Source organism: Squalius cephalus (assembly GCF_949319135.1).
Source record: "Squalius cephalus genome assembly, chromosome: 16".
NCBI classification, from domain to species: Eukaryota; Metazoa; Chordata; class Actinopteri; order Cypriniformes; family Leuciscidae; genus Squalius; species Squalius cephalus.
In genome coordinates, this window is record NC_137137.1 from 16,662,793 (window position 1) to 16,689,507 (window position 26,715).

Here is a 26,715-nt window from a genome sequence, read left to right on the forward strand (position 1 = left end):
GGCAGTCGCACATAACCGCACATTTTTGGATTGAATTGTGCACTGACTGATGCCAAAATATTCACTAAATGCAGACACCCCCCTCTCTATCACACACACACACACACACAACTCCAGACATTAGGACCTATAGTCTGTCATTTTGTGCTCTCAGGTCTTTGGAGAGGATTTGGATTGAGGGGCCTTACTTCCTTTACTTCTTCCTCCAAATCCAAAAATCAGCTTTGGGTTCAGGATGCGGATCACGGAAAAAAAACATCAGGAAAAGAATGAGTTTGAGACTCTAAGGAACAGAAGGAAACAGGTCACGGCAATCAAGAGCTCTGTTGGACATCTCAGTGCACGGTAGTAAAAAGGAAAATGGGTTTATGCTGTCAGAGGCCTGCGAAGATAAACTTGAGTGGCGTACATTACCGCAAAATATCGAACAGGCCACAGGAACATCCATTTGGCTATGCAGAGTAACGGTAATGTCAGCACACAACAGGAACTTGGATTAGGCTCAAAAACACACAGTCCCGCAAGTAACCGGCTTTCATCTACATTCCAGCGAACGTTCAAAGGAGCGCACGACTGTATAAAACAAATGCCGAAAAAGGAATTGAACAAAATGACCGTGAAGAATAAAGATAAGGTGTTTGGTGTATCTGCATGTCACTATGGTATCAGGCGCTGCGGTCTAAATCTATGTTACTCATGAATGTGACCTTAATTTCAGACAACCCAGCATTCCTTTCCTTGACTCTGTATATGCAAAGAGGGATTTCACAACAGCTAAACCTTAGAGCATTGAGGAACATCATATAGTGCTATAGCTGTAAGATTACCTGTTCCTAAACCGCCACAGCTTAGTTCATACGATGGGGTGCTGCAAGCTGGAGTCTGGATCGAATTTCATTTACCTATCGCTTCCTCATATCTTTCTATCCTTTCTTTGCTATACCCTATTAATAGAAGTGTCAATAGGGCCAAAAAAATTACAGTAAAACTGGACTGGTTTGGACCATGAATGGAGCACCTGTGCAACTTTTGAGAGACTTAATCACATGGTACCTGAGAGGAACTGTTCCTGTAATAGGAACACCACTTTCAACACAACTGTCATAGGTATAATTGAAAGAACACATACACTGAACATGTATAAAGGTTTCCACAAAATTATTTAGCAGCACAACTGTTTTCAACTTTGATAATATTAAGAAATGTTTCTTGAGCACCAAATCAGCATATTGGAATGATTTCTGGAGGATCATGTGACACTGAAGACTGGAGTAATGTTGCTGAGAATTCAGCTTTGACATCATAGGAATAAACTACATTTTAACATATACTTAAATAGATAAAACAAACATGTAAAATTATAATTCACAATATAACTGTTTTTACTGTAGTTTTGGTCAAATGAATGCAGCTTTGTGAGCATAAGACACACACACACACACACACACACACACACACACACACACAAAAAAAAAACATTTTAAAATCCTAATGACCCCAAACTTTTGAATGGTAGTGTAATGATAAAATGTATAGCTTGAATGCTCTATAAATCACTTTGAGAATGCAAAATTTTCTTTGGGCAAATAAATATTAAAATATACCACATACATCAGTTTTAATAGCTTAAAAAAGAAAAGAACAAATAATAGAAAATAATCTAAAATAATATAATATAATATTTTCATAATATTTTCATTTAAACCCACCAAAATGTGTAGAATTTTATAGTTAGTCTTCTTTGAATTCAGCCAAGAGGTCAATGTTACAATTAGATCCTCTAATGGGCACACATTTTCTCATCACACGAATTCGCAAATCAGAGTTCAGAACTTTCATAAGCAGTGAAAGCAATATTTCTTCACATTCGGGTAAGCTTGTGTTTTCAGTCATCCCCATTTGCATTTGTGTTAACGTAAAAGAGCAAGTCTAGTATGACCACAGCTTATGTAACTTGGCATAAAAGTTTCTGCCACTGAAATCAATCAAATAAGTGTCTAATAAAGTAGTGACTTTCAAACAAGGACACCTGTGGCTCAATGTCAATATTACGCATTATATAAATGGTTAGCAGCTATGTGGGAGGCTAGATAATATATGAGAACGTATGGAGGCCGGTCCCTCAGTCTCTGTGATTAGCCGGTGCAGACAGGCTCTCTCATTAGCTTGGCGTTGGATGAAAATGGTGCAAAATGAAGCTCATTATCACAAAGCGTAACTAATATAGCACAGCAACTCCCCAAACACACACACACACACACTCAAATGGGAGGCAATAAAAAAAACCATTCTTTTCTGGGCCAAAACTTTCATTTCACATTAAAGTGACCCTGATCTCAGTCTGGGGTTAGCAGGGGGTGTCTGGACCTGAACAGTGCCAATTACCTATGATGTAATTACCTATGAGAGCGGAGCGTTTGCTGCACTGCCTGTAGGGCCCACATGCTCTCCTCTCGCCCCTCCGTCGCTTTAAGGGCCCGGCCTGAGCTTGATTTATGGGCGAGCCGAGGATGGGGCGCCTGCTTTTGAAGTCCATGAATGTGCAATATAAAATACACCTGGAAAGAGCCAGGGGCTCCCAGCGCCTTACACGAGCAGGGGGTGGGGTGAGAGGAAGGGGGCATGAGGAGAGGAGGGGTCACCAGTGTTTCCTTTCAGGTTGGCTTTTATGGCACCACTTCAAACAATCGCTCGAGCTCTCTCTTTCTCTCTCTGTCCCCACCCTGGTCATTGTACAGAGCCAACTGGACTGTAATTGGTCTTTCTTCTCTTTCATGGGCCTGTCTCTCTCTCTATACACCCCTATCATTGTTCTCTGAAGTAACATGTAACAAATGTGTCAATTCACCAGGTGCCAGAAAGACTGAGCTTCTCTACTCGTTCAGAGAAGTGCGGTGTGGGGAGGTTTCACAGCTAACATCTGTAAAACATCTTCAAAAATATCACACATAAAAAACTATCAAACTTTGAGCTGGATGATGATGATGATGATGAGAAAATTGTATGTGCTAAATCAGTGAGGACATACTTCACTTGCTGTACAATAGTTTGACCTTGTAAATAACATGGCGCATGAATATGGTAATCATTAGACACGTTGTATGTAGTGGTGTCCAAAAAACCCTGGAAAATCTGGATTTTTCCTAGAAAAAGTTTTAAAATTAGGATTTTAAGTAAAGAAAATTATGACATAAAATATATAATATAATAGCATTACTTTTATGTAATAACTTGTCTTTTTTATATAAAAAATCCTAACAAAAATTATATTATAATTAAATTCTTAAAACGTATAATTTCATTTAAATCTAATAAGGTTTAGGATTTTGAATAACTTAAAACAAAGAAAAATTATGATATAAAATGAAGAATACTGTATAACATTATGCTATTTATGTCATAACTTTTCTTTGTTTTAATTATTCAAAATCCTATTTCTAAAATTAAACTATATTATATCAAGTTTTCTATTATTTAAAATGATTTACTAATTTTGTTAATTAAAAATTAAATAATAATAATAATAATAATAAGAGCAACATACTTTTAACAGTGGACTCAGACATTTGGATCCCACTATATATCAAAATACCACTGAATTACCATCTGACATCATCACAATTGCATGGTTATACTTTTACTAAGGGTTAACATCTTCATCAAGACAAATGGTAGCAGCTGTAAAACGTGACACATAAGAATGTCCTTTTTCACTAAGACAAAGTAATGTCTACTTCAGAATATTCTCTTAGCTCCAGCCACTGAAACACACACATACACACCTACCACTGAAGTGACAAAAACAGGATCTTGGCGCAGACATTACATCAGTGCTGAAACTTGAAGATGACATAACCTAATCCCACTAGATAGCACACACAATACACACACCCAGCACACACACATGCAAGAGTTTATGATGCTAAATCTGCCGTCTGATTTGTGAACATACTTTAATAGAGGCCCGACCGCACTGTTTGGTGTGCAGCCAGTCGCCGTGCAGATTCCACATGTGCGCGAGTTTCAGCGAGACAAACTGTTTGACAATTTGGGTAAAGACTTGACTTGAATCTGTATACACGTACGCATAACTTCGAAGTTTCGATAAACACAGAGAGAAAAAGAGTACACAAAAACATCACGCTCATGCACACGCATAAACTCACACGCTCAATGAGCAACAGGTATCTTCCTTGGCGGGAGATCAGCCATTTTGAAGCTAAACCCCAAAGGAGTGACTCATTGCCATCACATGATACGGCACATAAAAAAACACCGGCCACGAGCTATTTCAGGTCGTGCCTTGATTTCCCCCCCACCTATCTTCTGTTGTCGGGTGGCCAAGGGGCAGACACATAAGATGGGTGTATGTGTGAACCTTTCTCCAGCATTCAATGCCCTCCAGTGCGTCATCTGCGTACTAAAATCTGATAGCCCTGCTCCACAACGAAACTATGTGCAAACTTGAGCGAATCTTAAACGGGCAATCTGAGAAGAGCAGAAGTTGGAGGACATCATTAGGCATGATTAACCAAAACTATGGACGTTTCCTAATCCTGAATGACTGAACTGAATGGGAAATTATTAAGGAAAGATGCAGTGAAGACAAACGGGTGGGGTGAGATCTATTTAAAGCCTGCTTGGCAGGGTCTTACCTCTTTGAAGTTAACCTTGGGCCCTGATCTTTTCCGCTTGCTGCCCTTTCCACCAGAGCCACTGAAGTGAATCCATTTTGCAACCTGCGGAAGAGGCAGAGGAGGGCGGGAGAGAGAGATAGAGATAGAGTGAGAAGGTGAGAGAGACAAAGACATCGTAAAATACCTGCCGCGCCACATTTTCGCCTCCTTCTCTGTAATGAAATAGTTGAATATGATGCACTCCGCACATACTAGCTCAATTCAACAGTTTCAACGCTCAAGGACGTCATTCAAACATCAGAAAAATAGATACAATGACTCAAAGACACTCAATAAAGAGCATCAGGGTAAAATCCTTTACTTTTCAACACAAAATACACCTTCTAACACTGTGATTTCCTCTCTTAGCCACTGAGTGATGCTGCAGGTACGAGAAACGGCAAATACGATCCACAATTACACAATAAAGACGATTCGAACCACAAGCATTCTCAAATACTTTCTCAAAACAGAAGATCCACAGTTATAAAAGTTACCAAAAGCTCTTGAGTTAAGTAAATGAAGTGCTACAGGTCATACATGCTGAACTATTAATCTTCAAGGGAAGTAAGATATAAACAGGTGTGCAATGGGAGCTTTAAGAGTTAAAAAAAAAGTGCTTTACCTCTTCTCTGACTTCTTGCACCGCTGGAGTCCGCAACCATTCTGAGCAGGAGTCCCTCAGCCACTGAACAAGAGGAAGAGAGCAGCAGAATGTTGAGTGGAGAGAGAGAGAGAGAGAGAGAGAGAGAGAGAGAGAGAGAGAGAGAGAGAGAGAGAGAGAGAGAGAGAGAGAGAAGAGAGAGAGAGAGAGAAAATCACTTGTTCCTTGATGGGAACTAACCACTCGACACGGCGAGCTCTGCGACCAGGAGCACGAGTATCAAACCGAGGACAAAATCCCCTTATTAAGTTGAAACGAGGAGTTCTCCTCTAAAGATCCGTGCTTGAGATCTTCCGCACGCTTGCTCTGCACTTAACCTTATTAAAGCTCGCACCGACGGCGCACTGAATACCTTCCCTCACTGAGAGAGGGAGGAAAGAGAAAGGAGGGGAGCGAGTGAGAAAAGGAGGAGGCAGAGAGATGAGGTGTGCGTGGGGGGGAGCAGACGGCAGTAAAAGGTCTGTGAGCGGAGCTTCATTGTAATCAACAGTGTTCACTCCCTGTGCAGTCAGAGGAGGGGCCGTATGTCTCTCTCTCTCTCTCTCGCTCTCCGTCACACACGCAAGCACGCACACACACTTCTCTCGGGGCCACTGCTCTCAGGAGGACTGTCTCTTTAAAACTGATGAGCTGTGTGTGCGTAGAGGTGTGTAAACACAAAGGCAGGTATAGAAGGATTTCACAGACAGGCTGACACGGCCTCTCACAGGTAATAAGAAACATTTGGGAGATAAGAGGAGAAAAACAGATCCCTATCAATTACAAAAAAGTCAAGTGATGGTATAAGTTATTAGTACATTCATATACAATGGTATATCAAAGGTAGTTCAAGAAATATCACAGTACTTTTTTGTTACCACGTGCATTTTTACATCTTCGGAAGAAAATGTGCAGTGTTGTGGGTGGTCGCCAAGGCGTTGCTATGTGACTGAGTGGTTGCTAGGGGGTTATTTACTCGCTCAGATTAAAAAGAGCCCATATCCTTCAAGTCTTGTTCAGACAGGCAGCAAAAAATCAGATTTATCTGATTACAATATGACTTATAGCAAGGGTTAAAACTAGGGTTATTTTAGTTTTAGCTTCATTTATTTTTCAGTTTGTCCAGTCAGATTATTTTTGCCGTTTGTCTTTACTCTGTGAAGTGTATATTATTGTTGTATTTTTCTGTATAGTAATAAGTATGTTAAAAAATATAATTTTAGTTTATCAAGTTATATTACTTTATTTCAGTTAACAATAAAATCTTGCCACGCTATTCGAAATAATACTATTGTAAATAATCAATGACTTATTAAATCTTTGAACTAAACAAGTTTATTCAATCACAAAGTTTGAATGTCCCTGTTTCCGTTCATTTATTTTCAAGATCTGAAGTAAATTATACCTTATCCATTTCATTATGGCTATTAAAGTCATGCACAAAGAACTCAAATTAAACCATTTTAATATTTTCCAAAACACAATCAGTCGAAACCTGTGTTGAACATTGCATCCCGCCGTCACAGCTGGTTAGGACAAAAACTCTCATTAACATATAAAATGTTGTGTCGCATCTGGTTAGGACACAGTCTAACTATGAACTATGTCAACCTACAAAAAAGAAAAGAAAAAGAAAAAAAAGTCTGGTCCCTAAATATGGCTTGGGTTCCTATTTAAATGCAAGTCTATACATTTTTCTGCCCATTTTATTTTTCCCAAAAAATTTAAGTCTTAGAAAAAGTAGCACATCTCTCCTCAAGTGTCTTTATGTGCGTGCATGACTTTATTAGCCACTTTAAGAGTTAAAGAGACGTATTTTTGCTACCCCAGGGAAGAGAGAAAGTCAGGGATATGTGTGCTTGTCTATGTATGTGTGTTTTTGTGACTTGTGTGCACTTTCGGGAAGGGAGAGTGGGCAGAGCAGAATTTGACTCTCGGGCTGCAAACTGCCATTGTTAACTTGGATACCACACATAGCAGTTTTACGGCCCAGATTGCCTGGTTCATTCCCGGCACAGCCAGGCCTTTGTGCGCCTGCAAGACACTGCAATCAGCCCCCTCTCACAGCCAAACTCGTAAAGTACTCGCAAACTCCCATCTCACGCATGCTGACAGTATATACGATAAATGTAGTATTTCTGTATTCGTACATCTGCATGAACTCCAAAAACCAGCCTGCTCAAAACTAAATTGGTGTTGAACAGTTAACAGTGGGATGCTGCCCTTGTGTTGGCGGCACAACAGCGACAGCTGCTTTTTATGATGACAGAAGTGCTAACTGCTCTCACAGCTCTCTGTATGAACTTGAGATGGGTTTTTTTATACAGTATTATCTGTCAAATGATCTGATCCTTCTTACTTTCTTAATACATATTCCTGGTTTTAACGTGCTTTATATAATTCATTGAACAAACCAATCGTTCATGAAAAACATTCTTTTAGGTTACGCACATGCTATAAGTCTGAAGGTCGTCGCCCCCCCCGCGCACAATTAAACATAGCTTATTGTTTTCATTCGTGTTTATGCACACTTTACACAACTAAAAGCAGATTACATGTCAATTATAAGATCTTCTACCTCACCGACTGTAATTATGATCCCAAATCGCTCATTTTGAGTAAAATTTCGTACACAAGTGTTGATTCTTGACAGCATGTTCTACAAAGAACACGAAGGCATGGCTTGCAGACATTTTTACACTGCTTTGCACAGAAAAATATGGATAGCACTTGAGGAGACATGGGATTTCATTAGCTGTGGTTTAATGCAACTCGCTCGCTAGTGAGTTTGTTAATACTCATAGACACGATTTTACCTCAAACAGATCTTTGTCTTTTTTATTAAAAAGAGGAAGCTGCCCACCACAAGATCGTGTGCTCTAGTAGTATGCATGCTCACTCAAACAGTAAGAAGTGGACAAAAAATACACACTCAAACTCGTCCCCCAACACACACACAATTCCTCTTTCAAGCCTAAAATAACTGGAAATGAACTTGCATCTGCTCACTAAAGTGGCAGTGAGCTTGACATTGGAGTGAATGCCACCTACTGTATGCTGCGTCCCAAATCCTAGTGAGCTGCATAGAGCCATGTACATTAAGGCAATAGTAGCAATGCACAGATTGTTACAAAAGGTAGGAAACTTATACAGTCTCTTAAAGTGACAGCAAAATAATTTACTCACCCTCATGTCATTCCAAACATGTATGACTTTCATTCTTCTGTAAAACACAAATGAAGATACTTTGAAAAAAGTTCTTATTCAATGAAAGTCAATGGGGTCCAAAGCTGTTTTGAAGTCATACAGGTTTGGAACAACATGAGTGCACTATCCCAGTAAGATACCTTGTTTTTGCGAAATCCTAAAGCAGAATTGCATGTATCCTTCATGGAGAAAACAAAGCCAAAATCTATTGCGACAAGCTCAGTGAAAAAACATAAATCCAAGATGGTGGAGAAAGCAGGTGATTTACAAATTCTTAAAACATTTAATTCAACACTCAAAAATATTCATAAAATAGATCAGCATATTTGAAAAGTGATTATTCTTCCCAATAATTGTATGTGCTATGTATTTTTAGAGCATTGCGCTCTTAGCTTAGCAACATGCTAGCATTATATTCTATTGAAATCAATTTCAAGTCAAGTGTCTTGTGCAGAGAGCTACTTGTGAGTTTCAATATTGGTTTGCCTGTGAGGTTCCAGGACTTTTAGGATGCTGCCTTAAAAGACAGCATTCTATATAGGCAAAAGGATGCATGCATAGGTTTTTGAACAGAGCTCTAGTTCTCTAAAACCTGAATTCTAATGTCCTGAACCACAGCTATTTCCATACAGTCGCACCCAAGCTAATGATCTGAAAGCTGCTTTGCTTTTCTGTACAAAAGGTAAATGTCAGGATTGGGATTTGGTAGGCTGCTCTGAGCGTATCCTTTCAGCAGCAACCCACAGCGAGTGGAGTCAAGGGAGGTCATGAGATTCAGATTGTCCCAGCCTTAAACCCACCTCAAAATGCAGATATAGCAACTAATTATGCTCGCTCAAATGTTTGCCATCTTAAAAATAGCACAATGAAAAAGAGAGCTCCGTTCCCATCTCATCCCTCCCTTTTGTATGTGTGTGTGTATGTGGCTGTGATTGTTTATTGTGGGGATCGACTATTTCCTGCCATTATTTATTTAGAGGAACGTTCAAGAACATCATGTTTTTAAAGTCAAAGTAACGGCTTCAAACAGGGGGGAAAAAAACAAGGATTTTATCCAAAAGTGAAACTGTTCCCGTGCTGATTTTGGCAGCCATGTGTCATTAGATCCAATGGCGGCGTCAATGAAAATGGCACCGCATGTCAGTCTGGTTGGCCAATGAGGGTAAATCGAGCACAAAACTAAAACAAACTGCACAGGAAGGGAGAGATTAACGTTTGAATGCATTTCTTTGAGACATAGACTCAGGATGGATGAACGGAAAGGCTTTTGTGGTCTTCTCTGGTTGTTATAAAACACACAAAAAACATAAAAAAGATTTTCCAATCTTAATTCAACGAGAGCAGATTCCACACATGCAGCCTACATAGTACTAGCTGGAAACATGATATCTTCAGTGTGGAAGTGAATCACCTTCCAAAGTGTACAAGAATGACTAAATTCTATAATAAACAGTGGCCAATGCTGAAAGAAAAAGACAGATTTATGGCTTCATATTAGTCATCAATTGTTTAAGAGCTTGTGGCAGCCCAGTTTAGAAATGCTTGAGAGGTTAAATGGATCTTAAAGCAAGAGGGAAGCTGCTTCATTCATGCCATGTGTCAGTCCTGGAGAGATATATGCACGCGCTCTATGTTCTATTGCTCAAGAGGAAATGGATTAAAAACGGTTTTACATTCTGGGTGACAGGCATGAGAGGTAGCACCAATACATCTTTTTACATGTTGTGTAACAAGCATGCTTTTATTCCTTTTGCATAATCATAGAGTATATAATCTGGCTTGAATGACCACACATCTCAAAATAGATCTGGGCTTTTTTCTTCTTACCTCTGGCATTTCAGGTGTATCTAACCAGTCTGAAAAGATGGTTTCAAGTCTGATGCCCCGACTGAAAGAGAAAAGTGATACATTCAGTAATTGTTGGAGGAGATCAAGTACTTCGGCTTTGCTTTCATGTGCTTTAAAATCATGTAAATCCTTTAAATTAAAAGCATTCTTAACAAGAAGTCTACATGCAATGTGCGTGACTACCTGGGTTTTGAATAGTTCAGAATTTAAGATTTGGCTCTCTTTCAATTCATGAGTTCGAATTTTTAATTGAATTGGCCACATGCGACAGGAAGTTGAATTGGAATGACAGGAAGAGGAATGACTAAATCGCAGTTCAACACAGTTTGCAACACAACCCAAATAATTTAATTTTTTGAATGAATTATTCACTATTGATTATTCTCTTATTTTTTCCCTGAATAAAAAGGAATAATTAGATGTATTTCCCTAAACAATGTTCAATACTAACAATTAAGTCATTAAATACATTTTCATTTTTTTCTCCATACAATGCCACAAAATGTCCAGATGACTTTTTTCTCCTAAACACCAAATGTATATCAATTGGTATATAGAATATTGAGTAAATATATAGCATTCTGGGAATTAAAGTGTTCCTCCACTATGGCCTAAATTTATTTTCATTTTTATTCCATTTTAATTTGACTTCAAATTCCAATTCCAATCCTGTTTGCTATCTCAATTAAAATTCAGCTGGAGTTGAATTGTGATTTTCAATTCAACTCTGTATAGATTTGCTTTTCTTCTTTCCCCTCAAAGTATTTTTTTCTCTGGCAGTAATTGAAGCCATTCACCACTTACTCCAAATCAATCTTGTTAATGTGCAAGAGCGCAGACACAAACATGCACACGCACACGCACAAACACAAAGCACATATAATCAACTAAATGGACTGTCTCAGACAGGAACAGTGTGTCTCCAACACTTGAGGCCCTTTGACACAACAGTTGAGCACATTAAGGTGATGACAAATGAAAAGGATGGAAATTTCCATCCCAGCATTGAAGAGGGAAAAGCCCTCAGTGTCAGAGCAAATCACTAAGCTCACCGGACTGTGATTACTAAATAACAGCGCTGTCGTGCCACAGCATGTTCTTGCAGAATAAAAGCAAGGCTCATTCTACAAGCAAATATTCAAATTCATGCTGAGATTCATATGATATTAGTCATGCTTTTATACACAGTGCATTGCAAAAGTATTCAAACCCATTCATTTTATTTATTTTTTGCATTTTGTTATGTTGCTGTCTTGTTAAATTACTTTAAATTACTTTTTTCCCACATCAATCTACACTCCATACACGATAATGACAAAGCAAAAAAAAAACAAAAAAACTGATCTGTGACAACTTTATTAATAAGTACATTGCATAAGTATTCAAACCCTTAACTCAGTACTTAGTTATAGCACCTTTACAGCCTCAAGTCTTGTGTATCATGTGACAAGCTTTGCACATCTGCCTTTGCTGATTTTCTGCCATTCTTCTGCTCAGATCCTCCAGATCTGTCGGGTTGGATTGGGACCGTTGGTGGAAAGACATTTTCATTTTCAGACATATTAGATTGGCTTTAAGCCCAGGCTCTGGGCATGACATTCACAGAGTTGTCCATAAGCCACTCTTGCATTGTCTTAGCTGTCTGCTTAGGGTCATTGTCCTGGAAGGTGAACCTTCTGCTCAGTCCGAGGTTCTGAATGCTCTGGACTAGGGTTTCATTAAGGCTAACTCTATATGTTGGTGCGTTGTGCTTTCCTTCTACTCTAACAAGTCCCCCAGTCCCTGCCGCTGAAATACAGCCCCACAGCATTATGCTGCTACCACCACACTTTACTGTTGGGATGGTATTGTGCAAGTGATGAGCAGTGCCTGGTTTCCTCCGTACATGACACTTGGAACTGAGGTCCATCAGACCAGATAATCTTGTTTCTCACAGTCTGTGAGAATCCTTTAGGTTTTTTTTTTTTTTTTTTTTTTGTGCAAATTCCAAGTGTGTTTTCATGTGTCTGCACTAAGGAGAGGCTTGAGTCTGGCCACTCTGCCATAAAGCCCAGATCGGTGGAGTGATTTTTATCCTTCTGTAAATCTCCATATATGATCATGGAGCTCCACCAGCTTCTTGGTCACCACTCTAACCAAGACCCTTCTCTATCGATTGATCAGTTTGGCCAGGAACCCAGCTCTAGGAGGTTGTTCAGTTTAACATAAGGCAGCAATATAACAAAATGTGAAAATAACGAAGGGGTTTGAATACTTTAGCACTGTAAGCCACAGTATGACTAATTAATAACTTCTAACTTAGTTAAAATGGAAAGCATGCTGCATACTACTGATTACCCAATGCCCCTTAAAAATTCATAATAACCATAGTTTCTGGCAAAATACCATGGATGCATATTACTACGGTAAAATCATAATAAATAATTATGTGATCATCTTCAAGCTTTCAAAATGATGTTATCCCTTTGTTTTATGTATTATTTTGATGACTGCTAACAAAGTGTTAACAGTAATGAAGTAAAAATAACTGTAGTAACTGCTGGTATTTTGAAGAATATTATGGTAACTAGTAATTTTTATAATGATCTTCTCATAAACTCTTCACAGTATAATAAGCATAGATAATTTGTGATATGCAAAGAGTCATTCATATGGTCAGATCAATATAACTAACTACCACTGCCTCATTTGAAATAAAAATAAACATATTGATTAAAAATAATACAATCACTATACTTAATAGTTTATTATAGTAGTGTAATTATAGTAAAAATCACAGTCAATTTCTGAAGGAAACTTTCTGAAAAAGGAAGCATTCTGAACTAGCACTATAAACACACTGCTAATGCAAAAGTCGCATCCAAGAAGGTTTTGTGGGTGGCTGCCAGCATGTTGCTATGTTTGTGTTTGGTTGCTAGGGTGTTTTTGGTGGTTGCTAGGTGGTTGTTTACTGGCCTGAGGGAAATGAGCCCACTCTCACCTCAAGCCTATACTATATTCTGGTACAGTACATATGGCTCAGGTGACTCTCTAAATGTCTAAAATGGATGTATTGTCCATTTTTTAGTCAAAAAAGGAATGTTAATTTGCTGAGAAAATGAATAGAAACAAAAATAAGGGGGGCATGTAAAGCACAGATATCTGAAGTGAGTCAGACAAACATTAACAGAAGCTGTCGTGGACTTCCTTAACAGGGGGGTGGTGTAGGAGGAACGGTTTGCCATGGAAGCATTGATTTGTCTTTGATCTGACACAAGGAGGCCCATCTGTGATTGTTTCACCACATCAGTCTGCCGTTCCAGCGTTGTGCCGCCATGAATGTTTACACTTCTGAGCAGCAGACACAAATATTGAACGCCCTTACCTTTCAGTTTAATGTAATTTAATCAATCATCAGCCAGTGGCTAGGCCTTAATGAGCAAATGGAGACTACATGAAACCGAAAGAGAGACAGATGAAACAGAAGAGGAGAAATGAAGAGAGATGAAGAAATGAAGATCGCAGGTAGTAGAGAAAAGGAAGAGAGCTGATTGTTTTACAATTTGCCATGATACTAACATAGTCAAAACCAATACTAGTTCAATTTCATAATGTTCCTGAACAAAGTGCTTTTATTAATTATTTAACAACTTAAAAATAAAAACAGTATTACTGTACACGTATACAGTATTAAAATAAACACTGCTTCAAACGAGTAAAGAATAAATTAGGAGCAGTGATTTTTTTTATATATATATTGTTGTTTGACTAATATTACCATTAACAAAACACAGCTCAATTTACACAGCAAGGCCTAATGTACAGATCTGATATCTGATATGGTATCCAAAGACATAACTCACTATATAAATAACTCACTAAAGATGTGCATTTTGTGTTTTCTTCTAGCATACGGTAGCAGTGAATATGCACAGTTGAAGCATGAAGCAGCATGAACTCAACACTTCTATCATTCACCATGAAAAAGACCCTATCAGAACTTCTCTAGACTTCCCACTGGCCACAAAGCTTAACAATATTATGAAGGGCAAAGAAGCCTCTTCATATTTCTTCTATATAATACGTTTTGGGGCAGTTTTAATAACAACATTATGTCAACATGAAAATGATGAAACAGTGAAAAAGGAAAATAAATATTGATGATACAACGGGTGAGTTTGGGCAAGAGAACCAGTGGAAAAATCATTTGAGGCAGAGCTGGAAAAGAAAGATTCCCGCAGAGTCTGGTTTAAATACCTACAGTGAAAGTTCCCCACACTAATAATAAAGGCAGAGCAGCTGAGGAGTTCATTGAGTATGTGTTTTTGAAAGCCAATGTTGACACCATTTCATCATACCTGCTCATTGCTGGAAATGTGTCCAGGAGCATCTGCAGGAAATCCTACAAGAGACAGACTACAGTATAAATGAAAAGCAGCGTGTGAATATCAAAGCTTCAAGCAGAGCATACAGTGTTTAAAAATACTGAAATGTCTTAATGCATTTCTCCACTAGTCTACTACCAAGGTCCAAAACCTTGACCTCCGGAAGCAAAAAAAAAAAAAAGGGAAAAAAAAGAAAAAATCACATTAATTTCCTCCATAGGGGAATTGATTTTTAATGATAACTAACAAACCTTTAAAGACAGACCTATGTTACTGTGATCAAGTCTCCCTACACTCTCAAACGACTTAATATATTTTATGTTCATTGCAAAATATGCATATTATATCCAAATATTTGTTTCTATATACAGTGAGGAAAGTAAGTATTTGAACACCCTGCTATTTTGCAAGTTCTCCCACTTAGAAATCATGGAGGGGTCTGAAATTGTCATCGTAGGTGCATGTCCACTGTGAGAGACATAATCTAAAAAAAAAAATCCAGAAATCACAATGTATGATTTTTTAACTATTTATTTGTATGATACAGCTGCAAATAAGTATTTGAACACCTGAGAAAATCAATGTTAATATTTGGTACAGTAGCCTTTGTTTGCAATTACAGAGGTTAAACGTTTCCTGTAGTTTTTCACCAGGTTTGCACACACTGCAGGAGGGATTTTGGCCCACTCCTCCACACAGATCTTCTCTAGATCAGTCAGGTTTCTGGGCTGTCGCTGAGAAACACGGAGTTTGAGCTCCCTCCAAAGATTCTCTATTGGGTTTAGGTCTGGAGACTGGCTAGGCCACGCCAGAACCTTGATATGCTTCTTACAGAGCCACTCCTTGGTTATCCTGGCTGTGTGCTTCGGGTCATTGTCATGTTGGAAGACCCAGCCTCGACCCATCTTCAATGCTCTAACTGAGGGAAGGAGGTTGTTCCCCAAAATCTCGCAATACATGGCCCCGGTCATCCTCTCCTTAATACAGTGCAGTCGCCCTGTCCCATGTGCAGAAAAACACCCCCAAAGCATGATGCTACCACCCCCATGCTTCACAGTAGGATGGTGTTCTTGGGATGGTACTCATCATTCTTCTTCCTCCAAACACGTTTAGTGGAATTATGACCAAAAAGTTCTATTTTGGTCTCATCTGACCACATGACTTTCTCCCATGACTCCTCTGGATCATCCAAATGGTCATTGGCAAACTTAAGACGGGCCTTGACATGTGCTGGTTTAAGCAGGGGAACCTTCCGTGCCATGCATGATTTCAAACCATGACGTCTTAGTGTATTACCAACAGTAACCTTGGAAACGGTGGTCCCAGCTCTTTTCAGGTCATTGACCAGCTCCTCCAGTGTAGTTCTGGGCTGATTTCTCACCTTTCTTAGGATCATTGAGACCCCACGAGGTGAGATCTTGCATGGAGCCCCAGTCCGAGGGAGATTGACAGTCATGTTTAGCTTCTTCCATTTTCTAATGATTGCTCCAACAGTGGACCTTTTTTCACCAAGCTGCTTGGCAATTTCCCCGTAGCCCTTTCCAGCCTTGTGGAGGTGTACAATTTTGTCTCTAGTGTCTTTGGACAGCTCTTTGGTCTTGGCCATGTTAGTAGTTGGATTCTTACTGATTGTATGGGGTGGACAGGTGTCTTTATGCAGCTAACGACCTCAAACAGGTGCATCTAATTTAGGATAATAAATGGAGTGGAGGTGGACATTTTAAAGGCAGACTAACAGGTCTTTGAGGGTCAGAATTCTAGCTGATAGACAGGTGTTCAAATACTTATTTGCAGCTGTATCATACAAATAAATAGTTAAAAAATCATATATTGTGATTTCTGGATTTTTTTTTTTAGATTATGTCTCTCACAGTGGACATGCACCTACGATGACAATTTCAGACCCCTCCATGATTTCCAAGTGCAAAATAGCAGGGTGTTCAAATACTTATTTTCCTCACTGTACATATTCAACATCTTTAAATCAAGTTTTATATTCATTCATCATTTTATTTCGTTTGTCATTCACAGTGCTTCATAGGATTATAGTTCTTTCTCTCGTTAAAGCTGTAAAGTACACACTCTTGTACCTTTGTCTTTTTGTCCGATTTACTTTTTTGCTTCAAATCATAGTTTGTAATGTTTTGATTCAAATCTTTAATGAAGACTTAGGGGGGAAAAAAGGGAAAATACTTCCGGAACAAAGGCCATTGAAAAAGTGGACGTCCACTGTTGCACTCTGTGGCAAGCAAATTGAGAAAATAGTAAGCTCTTTGTATCTCTCTATGAAACAGCACCTGCCACAAAATTATGTAGACTATTTGTGATCATATTTCCATTTTAGTGGCATAACATGAGGGATACTTCATATAAGTGTTGCCACATGATTTTCTGGAGGGGAAAAAACCTTTATACATCATAGACAAGATTCAGTTACACTTTATTTTGATGGTCCCCTTAGACATCTTGTTGACTATAAGTAACATTGCACCTACAAGTCAACTAACTCTCATTAGAGTATTAGTTGAGTATTAGTAGACTGTTAGATGTAGGGTTATGGTTAGTAGAATAAGGGGTTAGGGTTAGTAGAATAAGTTGACATGTACAGTAGTTGCAAAGATACTAATAGTCAGTAGAATGTCTGTTGGGGACCATCACAATTAAGTGTTAGCAGATATTAAGCAGAGTCTACAATACTCTAATGACAGTTAGTGGACATGTAGGTGCAATGTTACTGTAATAAAATAAAAAATGTCTAAAAGGGACCATCAAAATAAAGTGTTACCCAAGCTTCTGATGATAAATTGTCCACTACAAGCTTATAGAAGAATGCAAGCTGTGCCAGTACATTGCAGAGGCTTGCATCCAGGTATTTTTATCCAAATTTTAAAATATGACTGGATGAAAACAAGACATGAATAAAAATTACATAAAAAATGTATACACTCACATGAGGTGGATCAATTTTGTAATCAGTAAGACAATGTAAAAACTTTATTTCCTAGATTAAAACAGCTTCACCTCTACAAGTCATTTCACTGACAAATTCGCTTTGAGAGGAAATTATTATTATTTTGCAGTTCCTAATAAAGTTACTAGCCAAATAGCTATTAACTCTTTTCTATATTTACCAGAAGCAATTTGAAATCTCATTTGGTGCATTGTGAGTGTTAATTTTGAACCCTGGATGCAGCTATGCGTCAAATCAAGTCAACAATTACACCTTTAGGGGAACTGGTGCATACTTTCTCTGATACAAGCTGATGGAATGACAGTGAGGTTAAAAGCTACATTTGCGTTCAGGCTAAAAATTAATACACCGCTCCCATGCAGGACACACTCACCTGAGACAGAATGAGCTGCCCGTGGAATTTTCCCACAAACACTTTGAAGAAGTGCAGGAACTTCTCTTCGCCAACCTGATCAGCCAGAAACTTCAAGAGGAAGTAGCCCTGAGAGAGAAAGAGAGAGAGAGAGAGAGAGCAACTCTACACAACCCAGAGGATGTCCCAGAGGAGTCTGCACGTTGAGCTATCAGACGTACCTTCAGATAGTGCACCTGCATGAAGGGTTTTTCTGGGTTGAGGGCATGTTTCACTAGTGACGCACCTGACTCGCTCACTTCCCCTGTGTTCTCTTTATTGGGCCTGTGAACAAATACATATGAAAACACACAAACACCACATGAATCAGACTGTGGTCTGCAGAGGCAGCATTTGCATTTCAGAGGCCCATTTCAAAGAAACAGTCGAAGGCCACAAGAAAGTGACATGTGAAGGCCAAGTATGGAAACCCATACTCGGAATTTGTCCAAGTTAGTGAACAAATATTAGAAGTAGTGAGTAGTGAACAGTAAACAGCAAAAATATTTTTTATTGTGGCGCCCAGGGAGCGATTGGAGGTTAAGTGTTTTGCTCAAGGGAACCTTAGTCATTTCCTGCTCGTATTGAGAATCGAACCCGCAACCTTTGGGTTATCAGTCTGACTTTCTAACCACTACATTAGAGATAATGATAGGCTTGAGAGCAAAGCAATAAAAATGAGATAACAGGGATTAGATAAGTGATTTAATAGGAATTAGTAATATAATATGAACATAGGAATAAGCTACATCACTTGCATCCGATTTTGACGCTTAGAACTTTCTGATGATGGAGTGCTGCAAAAGCTCTGAAAAGTTTATCCAGCAATCTCATAATGTCGTGTTCAATTGATATCTGAGCAAGTGCGGACAGTCTTTCTTGCAGCATGGTGGAGTGCAGGAATAATTTATCGCAGGCGCAAGATATAAATATAGAAAAATGAAATGATGGGGGAAAAAATGAAATGAAACTAAAACTACCAGTAGGTGGCGGCAAATCGCTGTCTTAACGAGTGAGTCATTCAATCATTCAGTCAAACAATCTATTCAAAACGGCTGATTCATTCAGGGACAAAGCAAGTGACTGCGTCCAAAAGCTTGTTGCCTTGCTGCCCTATCAGGCAATGACTTTGCAGGCAGTGTTTTTGCGCATGGAGGTACATCACGAAAATTATTTCGGACATACTTCTGAGGCAGCATAAGGGTTTAATGATCTACAGCAAAATAGAGCAAGCTTTGGTGGTAACTAAGCAAATATTTAATAGCTACAATAGCAATTTCTCGCTAGAACCAGAGAATGTCTAATAGGAAGAGAATTGGCACTCTCTGCTTACTTCCGGTTTCTGGACTGGCTGCAGTAACACGTCTCTGTCCATGCGGGGGCGCTCGCAGGCGAGTGCAGAATGAATGGAGGTCTATGGCGAAAAACCCTCAAAATCCACTTTTCTCAGGATATAATTTTTTGTCTAGTAATTTGAATGTTGTATTCGAAAGGAGATGCAAAGAAATTACACATTGCTGGGTGTTAGATTTTTTAGAGTCACTTATTTGGTTTAAAAAGTCTTTTAAAATGTCAATGACGTCAGAATGCTGACGTCATTAGCAGAATGCTAGCGTGTTATGGGCAACAACAACTCAACCTATAAGAAATCGAAAAGAAATAAGTACTCGTTCATTCAACTTTCGCCCTATAACCCATGTTGAACTTGCAAAACTTACAATAAAATCTGAGATTTCTCAACGGGAATCGGGTGAAAGAGACACATTTAGCCGTCTAGCCCCATAGACTCCCATTCAGTCTGCACTCGCCCGCGATCACCTCCAGTGGAACTCTAATGGAACTGCAACCAAGATCGATACAATGGGGCTAATAGGAAGTGCCAAGGCTCTCCGTAGACGGGCTCTGCTAGAACTAACATCGAAAGTGGAAAAAGCTGGTAATAAACGTACATTTACACAACTTTCAGATGCCATATATATAGATTTTTAGCTCTTCACTGTTGTATAAAATCAATAAGCTTCAAATTTGCAATAGTGCCGATGTTCCGGAAAACAGCACTCTATATCCTGAATTATAAATATAGGCTATGATAAATATTAAAAACAAGAACTCATACAGCAAAATGTTTTGCCCTATATATCTTGACATTTTTGCACCAGGCCTTGATAATTTCCAACCATGGTGTGTGCGAATCGTGATGGGGTGGGGGGGTCTGAGTTGTGAGGCCCGTTTCAAGTGAACGGGTGAAACATAGCAAAGGCCGCTACTGGTGATCTCTTTAATGCAAAGTGCTGCATCTACAGCACTCTGGATAAGAATATACTTACATCAGCATACATTAAGACCTCTTAACAGTTTACTAAGTGTATAAACAATTGCATTTCTGAAACCATTACATCCCGGATAGCTTTTTCTTTCAATAGCACCATAGATAACAGTAATGCTGCGTTGTATGGCTCTTTGTTACATGAGTGCACATTAAGATTACTGTATGATTCAAGTCACGAGACAGGTGCTTTTTTTTTTTTTTTACAATAAAGATGCATTGAATTGAATATATATTAAGCAATATCATTTGAGCAAGAAGCAATGACTCACTCATAAAAACTTAGCTGCATCCGATATCCCTACTTCCCTGAAAAACAGTATGAGAAAACAGAAGTATGTCCAAATTAAAATAACAGCATAGGTGAAAAGCATCCGGAAAAAGGAAATTTTAAGTATTAATTTAAAGAGAGTATGCGATCAGCATGAATGAATCAATGTTTTGAACAATTCGGTTGAATGAATGATTCAATGACTTCCTCGTAAGGACAGTTACACTAAATCCCAACCACTAATGCACAGACAGTCTGTCTGGAGCATGCAAACACAGACAAGCCAATCAAATCTGAGAACCAATTAATCATAATAGGAACCACCAAATTTAGATATTAGATATTTAAAGATCTTCAGGACACTCACTGACATGTAAAGCATCAGACAGGCTGCATTCTCACAACTCGGACCGAGTGTTTCCTTCCTCATGGCCAAAGGTACTGTATATTGCAAGAGACAAACAGAGCTTTGAGTGTTGGACATCTCTGCATTTAATGACGACCTCGGTTAAAAACTATTGATCTTCTTCAGGAGATTAACTGGTCTTGCCAATAAAAGGCTCTTGTAAAGATTTGGTCGATACTCAGGCGCCGCTAACACAGACAACAGCATTTATTCTTACTTTTTTCTTGCAGACAAATGGGCGTGTAGCTATATGCGTGCAGTGTTTTTCTAGCCATCATAACCTGCTTTTGTTTGTTTCTTTGTGTCACAGATTTGATCCAGATAAACTTCAGTATGATTGATCACGCTCTAATGCCTTATCTCTGTGAGCATGTGCACACAGTGCAGGTATACGCTGTAAAATTCCACAGAGAAAGTAAAGCAAGATCTGGTAAGAGGGACAGATGTTTTCCCATATATGGAGATCTAGCCTATGGAGATGGAAAAAAAACTGTTTTTCACTAATACTTTTAACCAGGAAAGCTTATTCAGAAAAACTTTACATTTCCTGAAGAAAATAACATTGGTGATTGCCTGTGCAAAACTAGCCACTATGATGAGTGTTCTGGTTGCTCCTTTCATGTCTCTATGATATTCTGTTCCCTCATGTCCCTCCTCCAATGAACTGTACATGATTTCACCTGTGCTATTATTATCCACCACTCAAAATGATGGATGTAATACATATAATAATTAAATTAATAATAATATAATTTACCCATTTTTATTGTCTTCCAGTCAAAATAACAAAATAATACATTATCAATTAATAAGAATGAAAATTATAATTATTATTAACAAGCTGCTCATTTACATAAAACAACAACAATCTGTGAGTTCATGTCAACCTGCCGCTTCAGATCCTCTTCAGGATCCAGTTACAGTATAAAGGAGTCAAAATGGCTTCAGCTACCTTCTAGCTGTATTTGGGACACTCACTTGTGCTTGTACATTATTGATGCTTACATTTGGTTCCCCTCCAAAAATAAAGAGCAATGTCTCCCTCCTTTCCTCTCTCTCTCTCTCTCTCTCTCTCTCTCTCTCTCTCTCTCTCTCTCTCTCTCTCTCTCTCTCTCTCTCTGTGTATGGGAGGGAGTGATAAGGGTGAGCTCCTTTAAAAGGCATGTATTATTCCTCCTAGTCACACAGGCTTTTACATGTGTTTGTGGAAGTGCCCACAGCTGTCCAATGAAAAGGGTGACAGGTATTTATCAAACACAATGGGTAGCCTTCCTTTCCAGACAGATGCATAGATGGACCAACAAATAAACAGATATTCTCGAGTGTCAAAATCAATGAGAATGACTGGCGCCTCCCCTATGTCTTTTTCCCAGTTGAGGATTTTTTTTTTTTTTTTTGTCAGTACAACTACAATCATGGTGAAATAAGGTTTAGTTGTAAAATATGGTCAAAAATGGTTGAACGCAAGCACAGTTTGTAGCCTAAAGCAGAAACAGCAATGTATCGGCTATAACTTTTACTTTTGACATTAGTTTCTTGGTAATCTATGTAAGGAGGGCAACAATTTAAGAGGCCATATTATTCCTTTCACAAAGTCTTGATTTAGTTTTTTTGGGGTTATTAAAATAGATTTTCATGCTTGAACACATTATTTTGCACATATTTTACATTGTTGCAGCTCTTCTCTACCCAGTCTGTCAGTAACACTCTGTATAGTTCCCGGTCTCAATGAAGCCCCTCCTTCTGAAAAGCGCAATGTGCTCTGATTGGTCGGCTGGACCAGTGTGGTCAACCATTTTAAGCTTGTTTCAAATTGCAACTCCTTTACCATAACCGCAAGTTTCCAACACACTACTAATGCAACTCAACTATGCCTCATCCCTTTTCTTTATTTTTTTTGCGCATGCCTTGGGTATGAATTATTTAAATGAGGGATATTGTGAAATATACGTTTTTTGAAGAAAACTCAAGACTACAATAGAGGCGTTTCAGAGAGTTCAGAAACAGCGCTTACTGATATAGAGAATAACTCTTTGGAGTAAACTTTGTCCTTTGTATCTTTGCAGAGCTTTTTCATCCTCAACATTACACACTAAACAAAGTTTAAAATGTTTGACAAACACTATAGTGAATACAAAAATCTTAATAGCTGTTTGAAAACATATGTAAATAACATTGTTTAGCTGATAGTTCTGTATGTATTTAAACTTTCCCATAAGTGCCACCTACTGTCAGAGAGTGAATTTGCATTTTCATTCAGCCCATCTGCCGGTTTTTCCACATCTGAAGACAAATCGCATGCCACACATTTTTTTTATTGTGAACAGACTTTTATATCAGAAACATACTTCAAACAAGTGCTGAAACGCAGCTGAAACATGCCAGTGATTGGACAAATATTTTGAACAGACAAGTGATAATGAGAAAATACATGAATGCTTTTAATGCTTTTTTTAACAGACATTAAAATATTTTTTGTAGGTGTGAATAGTTCACACAATACTTCACACAAGTACTGAAGCAATTGCCAGGAGCAATTGGATAGCGCACATACTTGCCTACGGTTATGAATTGCGTTCTACCACATTTTGCAATGCAACTACATACAAAGCTGACCTTGCGTGGCTGGAAGCTAATAATTGAATGCAAGTACACCCACTGTCCAAGCATTCGCTGTTGCATACACATACTTGCTGAAAGTTTCGGCCTTACATTTACATTTGTGTACTTGGCAGATACTTTTATCCAAAGTGATTTACACTGCAATCAAGGTATACATTTGATCAGTTCTTGTATTTCCTGAGAGCTGAAACCGTGACCTTGCAAGTGCTATGCTCTACTGTTTGATCTTTGAAAATGCCCTAGATTTGAATGGCATGTTTTCCTTGTCATAGTATTACTTACCGAATAGTTTACAAGACATTTCTATGTTTTATTCACAAGACCGGCATTCTTCCAGACTGTCTGAACATTTTATCCCTGAGATTATAGTGGGTGTGGGCCCCTCAAAGCGGAGGAAGGGCCAGACACATGCTGTCAGGTGGATCCTCAAAACCTGCTGGTATTGTGACAGCTGAATTCCTGACAAGCTCTATCGCTCTATCTCTCACACACACTCTCATTTTCTCATTCTTAAAAGTTAAGCCAAGGTGATCTACTCCTACCACAAACCTACATAAAACCTTGTGATACTGTGCTCTTCATGAGAACATTAAATTACATCTCATATCAAATAATACTCATGCAATGACATGCTTGAAATTATTCTGTGCAGTTGAAATGTCATATCTTTTTTAAGCTCTTGAGCTTACCTGGAAATTTGATTGCATAAATATGGTATTTCACCATCATTTTTCCAATAGAACATTAGTTACACATATGTCACTGCTTATTACCATGAACTTTATAGGTCCAACAATACACAAAATTAACATGACAGACTGACAATAGAAAAAAAAATTGTGATTTAGCCAAACAAATGCAAGTATTAGCCTTATATATTACCATGGGACACATTAATTGTGGCAATATTACTATATAGTTAGATTTGATGTATTTGATGACATTTGACATCAACAAAAAGCATGAGAATAACTTTTAGTCAAAGTAATCGCAAAGGCTGCTAATGAATTAAATATGTATATGTGCAGCATGTTTCATGGTGAGGTGCAGCACTGTGATCAAAGAGGATCGATTGAATCGCAGTAAATGCTGCTTTATCTCTGCAGCGCTGAGTTTGTCACTTTGTAATTTGAAAAAGTAACACGTGCCACAAATCTTTCCAAACTTGTAATGAGAAGCATTTACAAAACTGTCGTTCAACAAATCTTTTAAAAATAAAAAAATAAAAATGAATGATGTTTTACAACAAACTCACTTCATAACGTCAGTCGAGTGTTTGAAATAACTTTCTTTTGTGATCTGACGACGTGGCTTCATATCACAGAATGAGACAGAAATTATATTATTTCATAATATTCTATACAGTGATAAATTCTGTCGATTAGCATCTCATTATAAATATACTTTATTTTTATGAAAATACCAGAGATATCTAGAAGAACACAGATAAACCATATATTGTCTCAATCGTATGTTTATTGTCTTAATGTTTCATCAGTCAAAATGTCTCTCAAATTATGACAAATTATGTCAGTAAACGCAAAATGTGGGAATCAGATTGCATAAGACTTAAAGGGTTAATTCACCCAAAAATGAAAATTATCCCATAATTTACTCACCCTCAAGTCATCCTAGCTGTATATGACTTTCCTCTTTCAGCCAAACACAATCTTTTTTTAAAATTTTTTATCGATTTTGAAGATTTTGAAGCCCAAAAAAACACACCCATCCATCATAAAAGTAATTCAAGGGGTTAATAAAGGCCTTCTGAAGCGAAGTGATGCATTTTTGTAAGAAAAAAATATCCATATTTATAACTTTATAAACTAGAATCACTGGCTTCCGTACATGAGTCGATTTGCAGTGGAAGAGAGAACCCTGACCCGACGCATGAAGTATTGACAAACCCGGAAGTCTAAAATGAGGATTTTTTTTTTTTTTTTAGAGGAGCTTGAGTTTGTTGCCTAGCCCTATTTGATTACAAATACTATTTTAATTACAAAACACTACTTTAAGCCAACTTTGTAACTGAGAAACATGTTAGTTCCAAAACTTCTCTTAAAAATTAACTTGTTCTATCGTGGCCTTTTGTATGTGCAGATGCTGGATAAGCCCTTGCATGAGGAGTATTGAGAGTATATGCACTTAGAGATTGAAAGTTAGAGAAGGAGGAAAGCAAAGCAATGAGAGAGAGAGACAGAGACAGGCATGGCCAATCATACCTGAGGACCTGCAGCTCTACTTCAGAGTTCTGTAACTCATCGCTCAGTCTCCTCCAGCGTAGCAGAGCTTTTAACTGTCTCTGCTCCTCAGCCTCTCTACAACCAAACTGGGGAAGACAAAAAAAGTGAACAAAACAAATCAAAAAACTGCTAATTAAGTGAGTCTAAACACAAAAGTTTCATTTTAAAGGTGAAGTGTGTCATTTCTGCACCACTGGCGTCATCAAATGGAACTAACTATTGTTTTCAGGGAACAGATGTCCTCAAATACTCCCCCATCAGCAATTGGTCAGACAAACAGATAGCCCCGGCATTGGTTAAGCCAGCACGTCTGTTGTCGGGCTGTTCAGGACGCTCCAAAAAAAAAATTTTAAAATGTTTTGATAGCACCAAAAAGCCCCAGAGTTTATACTCTTCAGAGAAATCAATCTACTGTATGAATGACCTACTGATAGCAGTCTCTGCATATTGAACCGGGATAAGAGAAAGTAATTTAAAACATCAATAAAATGACACACTTCAGCTTTAAATGCAGCTTGTTGAATCTTAAGACATATTGGAAACATTCCATTAGCACAACAATAGTTTTCAATTCAGAACCGGTAAACACAGATTATAAATACATTGAATGAAGTGAAGTACTGTGTTGATGCGGCGCACAATCACACTTCACAAGCTTGAGTTTGTGTCTCATTATTAGCTATCTCAGTCATTACAGGAAGTGAAGTCTTCCAGTTAATGCAGAAAAGTCCATTTCATTTTAAACTC

The 26,715-nt window shown here is 38.3% G+C and overlaps 1 protein-coding gene across 2 annotated transcripts in view; it reads right to left on the reverse strand.

Moving 5' to 3' along the window:
- aopep (aminopeptidase O (putative)) overlaps positions 1-26,715 on the reverse strand; it is an 89,755-nt gene that overhangs the window by 41,488 nt on the left and 21,552 nt on the right. For both annotated transcript variants that reach the window (XM_079897035.1, XM_079897034.1), the window contains exons 7-13: positions 25,948-26,054; positions 18,283-18,385; positions 18,083-18,190; positions 14,712-14,755; positions 10,354-10,414; positions 5,302-5,364; positions 4,656-4,739 (exon numbers count right to left, since the gene is read on the reverse strand). In XM_079897035.1, the coding sequence (XP_079753161.1) occupies positions 4,656-4,739; positions 5,302-5,364; positions 10,354-10,414; positions 14,712-14,755; positions 18,083-18,190; positions 18,283-18,385; positions 25,948-26,054 (570 nt within the window). The remainder of the gene's footprint in view (positions 1-4,655; positions 4,740-5,301; positions 5,365-10,353; positions 10,415-14,711; positions 14,756-18,082; positions 18,191-18,282; positions 18,386-25,947; positions 26,055-26,715) is intronic.